This window comes from Podarcis bocagei (genome assembly GCF_964188305.1).
Source record: "Podarcis bocagei genome assembly, chromosome: 1".
NCBI lineage: Eukaryota > Metazoa > Chordata > Lepidosauria > Squamata > Lacertidae > Podarcis > Podarcis bocagei.
The window spans coordinates 37999585-38012541 of NC_138125.1; the positions used below are offsets into that span (position 1 = coordinate 37999585).

At 42.7% G+C, this 12957-nt stretch overlaps 1 protein-coding gene across 2 annotated transcripts in view; it reads left to right on the forward strand.

Annotated features, from left to right (window-relative positions):
* Positions 1 to 1285, forward strand: part of PRKD1 (protein kinase D1) — a 103724-nt gene extending 102439 nt beyond the window's left edge. For both annotated transcript variants that reach the window (XM_081208107.1, XM_081208108.1), the window contains one exon: positions 224 to 1285. In XM_081208107.1, the coding sequence (XP_081064233.1) occupies positions 224 to 442 (219 nt within the window). In that variant the 3' untranslated portion in view covers positions 443 to 1285. The remainder of the gene's footprint in view (positions 1 to 223) is intronic.
* The last annotated feature ends 11672 nt before the right edge of the window (positions 1286 to 12957 follow it).

Below are 12957 nucleotides of genomic sequence, written 5' to 3' on the forward strand. Positions count from 1 at the left end.
CTGGGCCTGGTTCTGGAACGTAGCTTTTCAGAAATACTTTCCAGTGAACCTAGACACATAGATGTGTTCTCATATCCAACGTTTTCACAAAAGATGCTATGAAAGTAACACGTGCTGCATCACTTAAATTTTAACAGAATTATGGAGAAACAGGCATCTATAGTATTATCTGTAAGACTGCTTTTCAGATATTAATTTAAGCATGTTGTTTTTCTCCCTACAGGATTACCAAACCTGGCTAGACTTGCGTGAGCTCGAATCTAAAATAGGCGAGCGTTATATCACCCATGAGAGTGATGATTCACGGTGGGAACAGTATGCCGGAGAAAATGGCTTGCAGTATCCAACACACCTTATCAGCCCAAGTGCTAACCACAATGAAAACCCTGAGCCAGAAGAAGCAGAGATGAAAGCCCTCAGTGAGCGTGTCAGCATCCTTTAAATTGCAGCCCTTGTAATCTGTCAAAACACTGTGGAACTAATAAATACATACGGTCATGTTTAACATTTGCTTTGCAGAACTGCCATTATTTTCTGTCAGATGGGAACAAAGCTGTTACTCTGTTACCACCATTGATGTATGGGAGTTGCCAAGACAAATCAACAGAAGCACCCCCCCCCCCCATTTTGTGTGAGCAACTGTGTTATATTAACAAAAAGTTCCCAGAAACACTCAACTTGTTGTGGATGATTCCTGTTGTACTCGGAGCATTCAAACCTGTCTCCACTGTGCCTTCTCAGACAAGTGTCTCCTCTTACTCATAACTTTGTGGGGTACCATGAAGCATTTGCAGGTGGATCGCTGGTTTTGTGTGCATCATGAAATTAGTATTGTACTTGTTTGCAAACTCTTGAAGAGTAGATTACTACTGCTGTTCTGTGAACAACTTTTAACGTTTTCGATGGGGTTGGGGATTTCTGTTTCTGGTTTTTGCTTTTTGCTTTTTGCTTTTTGCTGTGGAACAATATGTTGAGATACTGATGCAAGGAAGCATTTTTTTTTAATGTAAAAGCAGCACACAGCATTGTAAATTTGCAGATGAGATGTCCTAGCATTTTGGACATTTATATGGATGCCCCCAACCAGTCATGGTGCAACCTCTCTTTAAGCCTAAATGCCTTAGTAATGTAAATTGCAGCCCCTGCTTGTTCTTATGGCATGCTGCTGTAACATATACATTTAGAAGCTGGACAATATGTTGCCTTTGTGTATGTTTTGAATAAAATTCTGCTGAAAAATACTTTTTTTTAAAAAAAAAATATTAAATTACTTTACCAGTCCAAAGACTTGTCAAGCTTGAGGTTCTGTCAAATAAGAATAAGTAATCCTTTTCCAAGCATTATGTTACTGTGATTGTAAAGGTGTTTCACTCCCCCAAAATAGTTATTCGTTTATTTCCTTAATTTCATATTCTACCTTTCTTCCAAGGAGCTCAAGGCAGCATATTTATTTATTTTATTTCACAAAATTTATATAACACATGATTGTAATGAAACCTCTAAGCGGTTTGCAGAACCAACACATTATGCATAAAAAACAACAGTTAGAATTAAAATCGTTTCAAAGATAATTAAAATCGACAGTAAGCAAAAGAGATTATAATACATTTCCGAGTAGGCTTGCTGAAACAAAAATGTTTTAAGCAGGTGCCAAAAAGGGCAATGCAGGAATCTCAACCCGTGGTCCCCATTGCAAGTGTGCTAGCAGTTTTATTGCCGCACCACATGCCATTGTTGAATCCATTGAAATGTTCACTATATAGCTCTGAAACTTCAGTGGAATGAAGAAGAAAAGTACAATAAGAAGAGGCCTTCTGGGTCAGACCAAAAGCCTTCAAAGTCCAGCATTCTGTTCCAACGAGATGCTTGGGGAGGCCCACAATCGGAACATGAGGACAGCCACCCTCTATTTATAGCCATTTAAAGACATAGCTACCCTCATCCTAGGGTAGTGTACATACAGAAATTGAGGTCTGGGTTTACCTGGCACTTCATGCTTATCCTATAATGTTGTGCACAGGTGTGGTGAGGGCTGTCTCTTTCCTTACCCCTATTAGCAGGTGATAGTGATGGTGACTGAAATATGAAATATGAAAAGCAGCCAGAGAATCCTTGCAAAGACTTAATAAGTAAGGAGAGAAAGATAATATGAACACAGTTGCTGTGAACATACAGGTGATTAGGAGAAGGATCAGATGGAAAACTAGCAAGGGGGAAGTAGCTGGAGTCTAAATGACAGGTGTGCCTTATACAGCAAAGGTTTTAAAAGGGTAGACACAGTTATGGGTGGCTCGGCATGACAATCAGCCGTATGTCAGGGACACAAGAGGAGAGTATTGAATGTGATATGCAAAATTACATGTGATGCTCTGGAAGAGAGGGAGTTAATGTTTGGCTTAGACGTGCTGGAAGGAGCAGGGTTGGGTTGAAAAACCTATGTCTCCAATGTGCTGATGGATGAGATATCCAGGAAATGCTGGCAAAACAGAGAGATGGGACTGGATAAGGGTAAGTGGTCAGGAATGGAAAAGAAATATGAGTCCTCAGCATAGCGGTACCTAAAACTATGAACATAAGTGAGTACATTAAGTTATAGAATGTCAAACCAATATGCTGAAGGCAGTTTCACCCACAATAGTTTTAGGTGTCTTATCTAAAAGGTGGTATTCAAATAGAGTAGATCCACTGAAATTTATTGCTGTGACTTAAGTCAGAGCCATTGATTTCAGTGCGGCTACCCTGAGTAAAACTTAGTTGATTCCCACTTGGTAAGTTTTAAGCTTACACCTAAAATGTGTTGACTGCAACAAATAGGTGGTTTTTTTGCAACAAATAGGTGTTTTTTTTGCTTGCAAATACCTGCATCAAACTTACATGGCAAGGGGCCAGGATTGGCTTCAGCTGATTGTACACTCAGTTGTATACCTGGGTTTGTCTCAGCTTAATGTGTGAACTTACAGAGACCAATAACAGTCATTTTTAGCAACTACTTTTTTGGGAAGAAATTCATCTACCCTTTTTAAATTAATTTGCTTTCAGGTTTGAAAATCTGCATGTAAAGGGAAGAAGAATCAGTGGCAGATGGCCATTGACAAATGGAATATTTACAAAGAAGTGCTAGGTGTAACCAAAAGGAGATGCAACCTTACAGTACATAGGAATAAAATTGTATTTTCATGAAGTCACCCAGTTACGCTCAAGTACTTTGCACATCAGTGAAACAATTTATTTTACATTAGAAATCCTTAGGAGCAATCATGTTGTGATTCATATGTATGCCTTTTGAGAGAGTCCTTGATGGATCGTGTACAATTGATGGTGTGCCTATGAATGCATATTGTGACAGTGGTCAATATAGGTGATTCTTCCAGACAGGACTCACCTAACTGGCCCTGTCAGTGAAAACCCCAAGCGATGGCTTCCACTTGCACAGTGGAGCTTCCACCCCACCCCACCCTACATGCCCCCTAAAACTGACTCGGGGGATTGGGAGAAACCTCATGACAGCACATGGTGGAAAGAGATGGGAGATCATTCCATCTGGCAAGCTACAATGTTTATGCAGATGGAATGACTGGAAGATGTTGAATTCCAACTCCGTACAATGCCAATGTAGATTGATGAGCACCTAGTGAAAAGCAGCAACCTTGTTTAGTTCGACTCATTCAAAAATAGGTTAAAATGCATAGGCCTGGATCCTAAATTAAGTTAACTGAAGGAAGTTTAGGAAATGAAAGTTACATGTTCCTCACCCCTGCTGCCACTTGTACCACCCTAGAAAGCCATTCTTAAAAATGGGGGCAGCTGCTGGATGACCCTCTACGATTCTATGAACTTCAGTTCGGGCTTAGGTCCTATGATAAGGAAGATAATGGATTCCCCCCCCCCCCCACAGACACATCACAAAGTGGGTGGAAGAGTGGTTGGAGTGTCGGATTAGGAGATTGGGAGAGCAGGATTCAAAACCTCGCTTGGCCAGTCAGCTCATGGGGTGATATTGGGCCAATCATTGCCTCTCGGCCTAGCATACCTCATAGGGTTGTTGTTGGGATTAAATGAAGAAGAGGAGAACTTTATGTGTCATTTTGAGTTCCTTGGAGCAAAAGCTAGGATATCAATGTGGCAAACAATTTTTTTTTAATGCTTTATCCTACATTGTTCAGGAGCCACCCAATATCCTCTACAAAATGAATTGTCTGCAGACCAACCCTGGCAATTGTCCATGTTGGGCTGGCACACCCATGACATGATTCCTCCAACTCAAGAGTTTTGCTTCACAAAAATGGCCAAAAAGGTGGGGAAGGCTATAAGAAGAGCCACTGCTCAAAATCACTGCTCTTTCAACTTTGTGTGGTTATCTCCAAAGCACCTGCAAGGTAGCTTGATTTTACATCGCACAAAGCAGTTGGGCAAAGTCGGGTCTAGTGAATGCTTCATAGACGATATCTTTGCAAATATTTTCAAAACAAAGAGGCTATTCTTTACAGTTTCTAAATGATGTGGCAGATAAAGAAAGCATACACAGCCACGTGAAAACCAACTTCTTTCTCCGCTGCAGCACAAATTGTCTCATTAACTGTTATTGTATTTGTTTTCGTTTAAAAAACGCTTTAACCATTGAACACCAACTGAATCATTCATCCCCTTATAATGGTCTGCAGGGGGATTTGTTTTTGAAAACTTGTCAAGATTGGAGGCTCATGCAAGGAAACAACACAACTGTGGCTTTTGTATGGCTAATTTTGCACAATTATTATAATTAAGTTAAATTTGCTCTGACGTGAATGGGATACATAAAATCTGCAAAGTATGTTAACTTTTATTGTGTTCTGAAACTTACAAAACCTGTTTATTGTTGGGAGTTATACCTAGAGATTAAAACCAATACAAAGGAGGCTGCAAATTAGTATAATCTTTCAAAAGGAGGCAATTTGAATGAGTTGTTTGCCTTCCAACTCCAACTGGATCACATTTCTGAGGCCTGCTTTGAATTACTCTCATGGAAGTGCAAGGGGAACGAGCTCTGGCGAGGGGAAAGGAAGAAAGGAGAGGTCTGTGCCAAAATGTAATGTGTTTGTTTTTATAGATTTGAATTTATATACCCCGCCTCTTCATGGGGACATAAGGAGGCAAGGTGAAACCAAATAACCTACAAATAAAGCTAGAAACTCAAGATTTGGGTGGCTGATTCAAATCTAAACTAATTCTCTTCCTATGCTTCTGGCTTTAAGAATTTAGGAAGCTGCCTTAAACTGGATAAGACCGTTGGTCTGTCTACCTCAGCACTGTCTACACCAACTGGCAGTAGTTCTTCAGGGTATCAGATGGGGTTTTATATTGCCAGCTCTAGCTGAAAATGCCATGGATTGAACCTGCAGCACAGATGCTCTGTCTCTGAGCTCTGGCCCTTCCCACTACCACTATTAGTCTTCCCCTGAAACTTTAAGGGGGTTAAAGACCAACAAATGTTTGGTGTCCTAAGCTTGCTCTTTGCTCCTTGTTTGATCATTTCACAGGCACCAAGTCTTCTTATATTCTCAAGGCTTCCCCTGCCCTATTCCGTCACCTTGCCTCCAGCTCCATTTCCTGACAGTTGCCCTCCCGCCCTCCCTGTCTAGCACCACATCTTCTGTCTCGTCCTGACTGACTGCAATCTGTAGCTCTTCTTTTTCATGGGCTCGGGCAAAATGACCTTTCATTTCCCTCATGGAGCTGGCATTGAAAGAGTGTGTGTGCAAGCCCCTGATGCTGTAATAATCCTATACTCACTGGATACACGAATCTCACTGTAATCAGTGGGAGGAATCCAACATAGCAATCTATCAGCAGAAGCATTTCTGGTTGCCTGGTTGAACTATCTGCCCTCTTCTCTCCCTGCACCCTGTTCCAGGGGTTTCCCCCATGCCCCCACAAGCCAATTTGGTCTGCAGGAGGAGAAGGAGAGGGGCGAAGCCTGCAGAAGTCCTCATTAACTGAATCCTGCCCAATAAGACTTGCTTCTTAGTTGACGCACTCTTAGAAAGTGTGCAGAATGCACAGGATTGCACTATCGAAGATATAAATGATGTTACAATCACACTTCAGCCAAATTCATTGCTGCAGAAATACAGCATAGAAGCTCATGCCACAAGGGCCATAAAATTGCCTGTCTGAAATCCTGAAGAGCTCCAGCCCATTGTTGTAGACAATATTGAGTTAGATGTGTCGGTGGTTTGACTCTACTCACAACAGCTTTCTACAGTCCTTTGCTTTTACTACACTGTTCCCAATGTTTTGTAGGAGTAACCATGGTTTAGCATGATAGAAGGCTTAACATCTGGCAGCAGATGATGGACATCCTATAGAAAATTGTTGCTACTTGGTCCTCACTGTTGTTAGCACACTTGGAGAACAGAGACCAGGGTGGGCCCTATGATTAGACAGAGTGAAGCAGCTGCCTTAGGCGGTAGCTACTAAGGAAGGGAGTGTCATGTGGCCTGCTAACCTCAAGTGCAGTGGAAGACATTGTCCTTTCACCAGTATTGGAGTAAGATTCAACTACCAGTCCAATTGGCTTCTGTGTGTGCTATATTGTCCTTTGCCTCAGGCAGTAAAATGTCTTGAGCTGGCCCTGACAGGGTCTATTTGTACCTTTAGTTATCCTTAAATCTTCAAAGACCAGCAGTCTAAGAGCTTCAGCAGTGGTAAGGAAGGCACTGTTGGTAAGTGGTTCCCAGATCTCAGAATTGGGAGTCTGCCAGACAGGATTGCACTCCCTCTGGATGAATGGGCAGGTAGTTTATGGGTTCTCTAGGAGCCACCTTTGTCCATGAAGGCCCAGGCAACGTCTGTGGTGAAAAGTAGCTATCATCAGCTTTGGCTGGTGTGTCAACTACACTGTTTCCTGGAGAGGGATAACTTGGCCAATCTATCACATGCGTTGGTATCCTCGTGGCTGAACTATTGCAATGCACTCTGTGTGGGTCTTTCTTTGCTGCTGTGTTTTGTTTGTTTTGCAACTTGCTTAGAAGCCATGTGGGCCCATAATTGGTATATAAATTCATAAATATTAATAATAAAATGAAGATAGAGAATCTGTGCCCCTTCAGATGTTCTTGGACTGCATCTCCCATCAGCCCCAGCTAACATGATCAATGATCAGGAATTATGGGAGTTGTAGTTCAACATCTGGTGGACCACAGGTTTTCCAGGCCTGGTCAAAGGCCTAGGGACCCTTTTCAATATTTCTATCTTCTCCCTATCCCACAAGCCTTCAAAAGTAATTACCTTTAAAAAGGAATGATTGTGATATATTTACTTGGATGTCTGTTGTCAGGCAGAAAGGCAAGCTAGAAATACTTTAAAGTAAAATAAAAAAATAAAAACTTACACACCCTCTGAACTCAAAATATCCACTCTTGCTTTCAATAATTTCCAGTTTGACCAAATTCTTCTCAAAATGTGGCAAACACTGCTTAATAATTACAAATACTACCAGCCCAGTTACTGTTAAGGGGTTCTAGTAATTAATTTGCTGAAGTACCATAGATAGATTTAAAGCATATAATTTCTCACATATAAATGAGAAAGAGAGCTGAATAATGGCTTTACACTTTTTTTTAGCAGATATTTTATTTGAGGCTCATTGAACTATGATCGCAATCAGCTTTTGTTCCAGTGTGCAAGCAGTGAATTCTCGCCACCACCACCACCCCGCCCCCGTCCTCAAGCCTCCTCACTCAAGCTACCGAGCATGCCAAACATATTAGAGAACTTCTTGTACAAATATTTGTTGGTTTTTATACTAGAATGTGTCATTATTAATCAACAGAATAAATTGCATTTCCCCCCACTGCTGTCCAAAAAAAGCTTATGCTGTGAAATCAGAACTGTTTGCAAATCAATCAGGCAGACACTCTCATGAATTCTTAAGATAACCGAATGCTTGCCAAAATCACTAGAAAAAGAACATTGCAACTTGTTTACTGAAATGAAGAGACAATAATATGGTCTCACCCTAACATGACCCCTTACCTGCAGATTTACCTTATGCTGTTTGTTTGTTTGTTTGCTTGCTTGCTTACCGTTTTCTAGATAACCAGATGTGTGAAATGCTTTGCGTGGCAAGTTCCCACCTCCCCCCAAGAAATAAAGACACAGGACACAAGAATTTGAGTTAATGGGTCAAATTAGGCCACAACTTTATTGATAACAGGAATTGAGTGGTATTGGCCTTAGGCATTGGTCCTAAAACTAACCAGCTTCAGCCTGCATGCTTGAAGGCCGGTGAGGGTTAACCACCAGTGGGAGGAGTCCTGCTGAGGCACGTCAACTAGGACCTCCCCCCGGGGTCACCGCGTGGGGGCGTGCCGTGGGCCCACACCTCCATAGGCTTAGGACAAGGCCAAGCCCCCCGGAATCCTTTACCGGATTACAGTGGCGTAGTGTGGGGGTGCAAGGGGGGCAGGCCGCACCGGGCGCAACATCTGGGGGGGGCGCCTTGCTGCCTCCGGAGTCGCCGAAGAGCCTCGGGCGCAGGCTGTAGCAGAGCCGCATGTCTCGTGGAACCGACGAGCTGTGCGCGCGTCCGGGCTGAAGGCGCCCGGCAGGCAGCGGCTCTCAGCGCTCGCCGCGGAGGACGCGCCAGGCAGCCCCTCCTCACAGCCCCGCCTCCGCCGCTGCTGCTGCAGCTGCTGGGCCGTTGCATTTTCCTCGCCTCTCTGCCCCCTCCTCCTCCGGGCAAGTGGCGTCGTTTGGGCGGCAGCGCCAGCGGCAACTCGCAGGTTAGGGGTTAGGGGGGGCGCAAATTACGTGCCTTGCCCCGGGTTAGGGGGCACAAATTACTTGCGTTGTCCCGGGTGATGACAACTCACGCTACGCCGCTGCCGGACTACCCTTTTGTTTTGGGGAAGGTGATGGTGCTCCTTCCCCCCTTCATCTGCATAACAATAGAGCAGTACCCCCACCAATGCCTAACCGCCAATACTGTGGACTTTATTATAAAGACCATTGCTTTATTAAGAAATGAAATGGAGGTAAGGGCAACACTGGTACCATCAGTGCAGATTATACTGAACATTCGTAGTGGAAAGCTTTGAAGAGCATCAGATAGATACCTTCACACTCAGCAGCTGGGTCATAAAATGACTGATGAGATCATGTGGAAAACCTGCCCCATAATTCCAGAATTTAGAATTTTATGCAAGTATAAATACACAACAGAATATCATCCATGGACTGCTTTGCAATTTGCTGAGTTATTTGAATGAAGTGGCTTAACAACGGTTGCAGTAAGTCATCGTACATTTGTTGGACAATATCTGAGGGATTCTAAATGGTTTCTTCTCCAAGCAGGACAAAAAGCCTTTGAGTGGCATTTGAGAAGTATCTGGTGTTAGCCCTGTTCAAAGAAGACCCACATGGCTAATTTAGGTATAGCAATTTCAATAGGTCTGCTACTCTGAGTACGACCTAGTTGGCTATAACCCAAACTTTCTCAACATTCTTGTTTTCCTCGAAGGCTGATTAAGAAATGGTTTATGTACTCTGACTTGTTAGAAAACACACTGGTGGCAGTGGGTTACGACTAGTACAAATTCTCCTGATTTATTACAGTGGGGTCTGGATCCCACAAGGAACAAACACACTATCTGGTCAACCAAAAATTATGTCTCCTGCTCCTCATAGCTATGATAGGCACTGCAGTAATAAGACCCTATTTTTAAAAAATTCTATTAAACTTATACACCACTTGATTGTAAAAATAGCAAAAAAAACCCAACAACCTTAGTTTACAAAAGGATAAAACATAAAAATTGAGAAGAATTCACAACCATACTTTAAAACAGACAAAGGTTAAAATACTAAAGCAGTTTAAAACTACCTCAACTGTCTAAGGATCTGGGTAGACTTGTCTAAACAAGAATGTTTTTAGCAGGCACTGAAAAAAATACAGTAAGCCCACAACCTATATGCATTTAACTTATGAACTTGGCAATGAAAAGAAATTAAAAAGGAAGTGGAAAGAGGGCAAGCGTCTGGGAAAAAAGACTTTGGCAATCCCACCCGCCATTGCACCCAATGTCTTTTGAATATATGTGATTTTCACTTCGGGTGCAATCCCAGGATTGTAACACCTGTGTAAGTTGTGGACTTACTGTACAGTGAGGGCACCTGTTTGATCTCAATAGGCAGGGAGTTTCAAAGTGTAGGTGCTGCAAGACTGAATGACTGAGTTCTTACAAATCTGGAATGGGTATTTTGTGGCACCAGTTCCGACGATCGAAGAGGTTGTGTGGGCACATGGGGGGTCAGATGATCTCATAGGAAAACTGGTCCCAAGTTGTTAAGGGCTTTATATGCTAATATGACATTGCCCCAGTAGCAAACTTCATATATTTATGTCATACTCTGAACGTGACATGTGATATGCTAGTGACGATAAAACCTAATTGCTCAATCTGACAACAGAATCCCAAAGGCCTACATCAGGGGTGAAGACCCTCAGGAACAGGAGCCAGATGTGGTTCAACTCATCACCAGCATGCAGCACATAATGAAATACAGTCTTGAGTCTGAAAAAAGTTCCTCACGTGAAGAAAGTGCACTGTGATCCATAAGTCTGAGTGTTAAATCTGTGGCTGTTTCTTGAGCAGAGAAACAAAACCTGCTCTTGGACAAGGGCATTCAGAACATGGAAGAAGGATTTGGACATGGCAGCATATTTCCATCAAAAGAAAACAAAAGGAGCCCATACAAGCTGACTAAATATTCTCTCTCTCTTTCTGTGGGGGCGGTGGAAATGGGACAATCTGTCAGTTTCAGCATCTCTCAATTGTTCATTTTCTCAGTATCAAGTCCAGGCCTCCACATTTCCACATCGGTTTGCTGTTTAAAAAGAACGGGGGGGGGGGGGTATTTCCTTGAAAATTCATCAGCATTTCAATTTTTCCCTAATATTCATATGTGTGCGCAATTTTGCCTAATACACATATTTTTGCAAAGCAGTCTCCCCTAATTCAATTCACTTTTGCATGTCACTTTCACCAAAATATGGATTTTTATGCACATTTTACCACAGAATGTTCATTTTTGTACACACAACCTGGCTGGAGAACTGCATTGCAAAATTCAGGAAAGTGTGAATTTTGACTAACAACTGTGCTTCAGTTCTTGTATTGTTTTGGAAAGTGAATATTAGGGAGTTTATCCTTTAAGTGCAAATGGAGTCTATTTTTTTCTCCTCCTTTACAGTCAGTTATCAATCAATCAAATCTAATTGTAAGGAGAAATTCATCTTCAAAAGATTGTCACTTATTGCTCCGAAAATCATTCAGTGCTGCTCCCTCCCTTCCCCTCATTCCTGGATACAAGGAACCACACAATTAATCCTAAATGCTCAAAGGGGCTTTGCACCTATGTTTCCCAAACAGCAGCCTACCATGCTTCATAGTGGGCTATGCTGGAAAGTCATGGGGCTTTCAGATCATCTGATATTGCACATTGGTCTGGCACTCAAAGGGAGAAAAGTAAAGTATGGTGGGCATGTTGAGGCTCTTGGGCATCACCTACAATGATGTTCTTAATAGACCCATGCAACTATTTTTTTCTGATTTTTTAATATATATATATTTTCTTGCCTTGTAGTTTTAGACACACCTGTTTCCTTCCTTTCTACTATGGATTGCTTTCATTCACATATATACAGTCATGCCTCATGTTACGTTTGCTTCATGTTTTGACTTTTCAGGTTGCGTCCCGCGCAACCCGGAAATACTGGAAAGGGTTACTTCCAGGTTTCGCTGCTCGCGCATGCACAGAAGCGCTAAATTGCACTTTGCGCATGTGCACAAGTGCCAAATTGCGCCGCACACCTGCACAGATATGGCGCTTCAGGTTGCGGGCTTTTCAGGTTGCGAACGGGCCTCTGGAATGGATCCCATTTGCAATCAGAGGTACCACTGTATTGCTTCTGCTGTACATGTTGATAGCTGAGATGATCATTTGGAAAGAACTTATAAAGGATGGATGGTGAATTTCTGAATTAATCTGATAATTCATTCATCTACTTTATGAAGAATCATGCCTGTGATGTACCTACATGCTGAAAGAAGGACAATGTTTGAATATTTTGCTTCAGTAGCTCTAAACACAGTAGGTAAAAACAAAAATAATAGCAGCAGCAGCCATATAGCCAAAGAATATTTTAAATATCAATTCATAAATTCAACAAATGATATTCATAGAGTAACTGAACTCTGTGTTAGAAAGATGTCTGCAAACATGACATGAAGGATAACACATTAATCCCACTGTATGGGAATCTCTGACAGACGACTGAAGTGCCTGGAGACAGTCAGGTCATGTATCCATAGCAATGAAAAGGGATGCGGGTGGCGCTGTGGTCTAAACCACTGAGCCTCTTGGGCTTGCCGATCAGAAGGTTGGCAGTTCAAATCCATGCAATGGGGTGAGCTCCCGTTGCTCTGTCCCAGCTCCTGCCAACCTAGAAGTTTGAAAGCACGCCAGTGCAAGTAGATAAATAGGTATTGCTGCGGCGGGAAGGTAAATGGCATTTCCGTGCGCTCTGGCTTCTGTCACAGTGTCCCGTTGCACCAGAAGCTGTTTAGCCATGCTGGCCACATGACCCAGAAAGCTGTCTGTGTACAAATGCCTGCTCCCTTGGCCTGAAAGCGAGATGAGCGCCACAACCTCATAGTTGCCTTTGACTGGACTTAACCGTCCAGGGGTCGTTTACCTTTACCCTTACCATAGCAATGACCAGAGGAGGAATGACCACTGGGGGAGCACAGAGAGAAGAAAAGCCACAGCGCATCTGCCGCAGCACAAGCAGACACCTCCATCTGCCCCACCTGCAATAATACATGTCTCTCCTATTTGGTCTCTACAACCATAGCAGGCAACATAACTCTCCAATGGTTGACTTTACCCCCAAAGGCACACTCTTACATTGTCTCC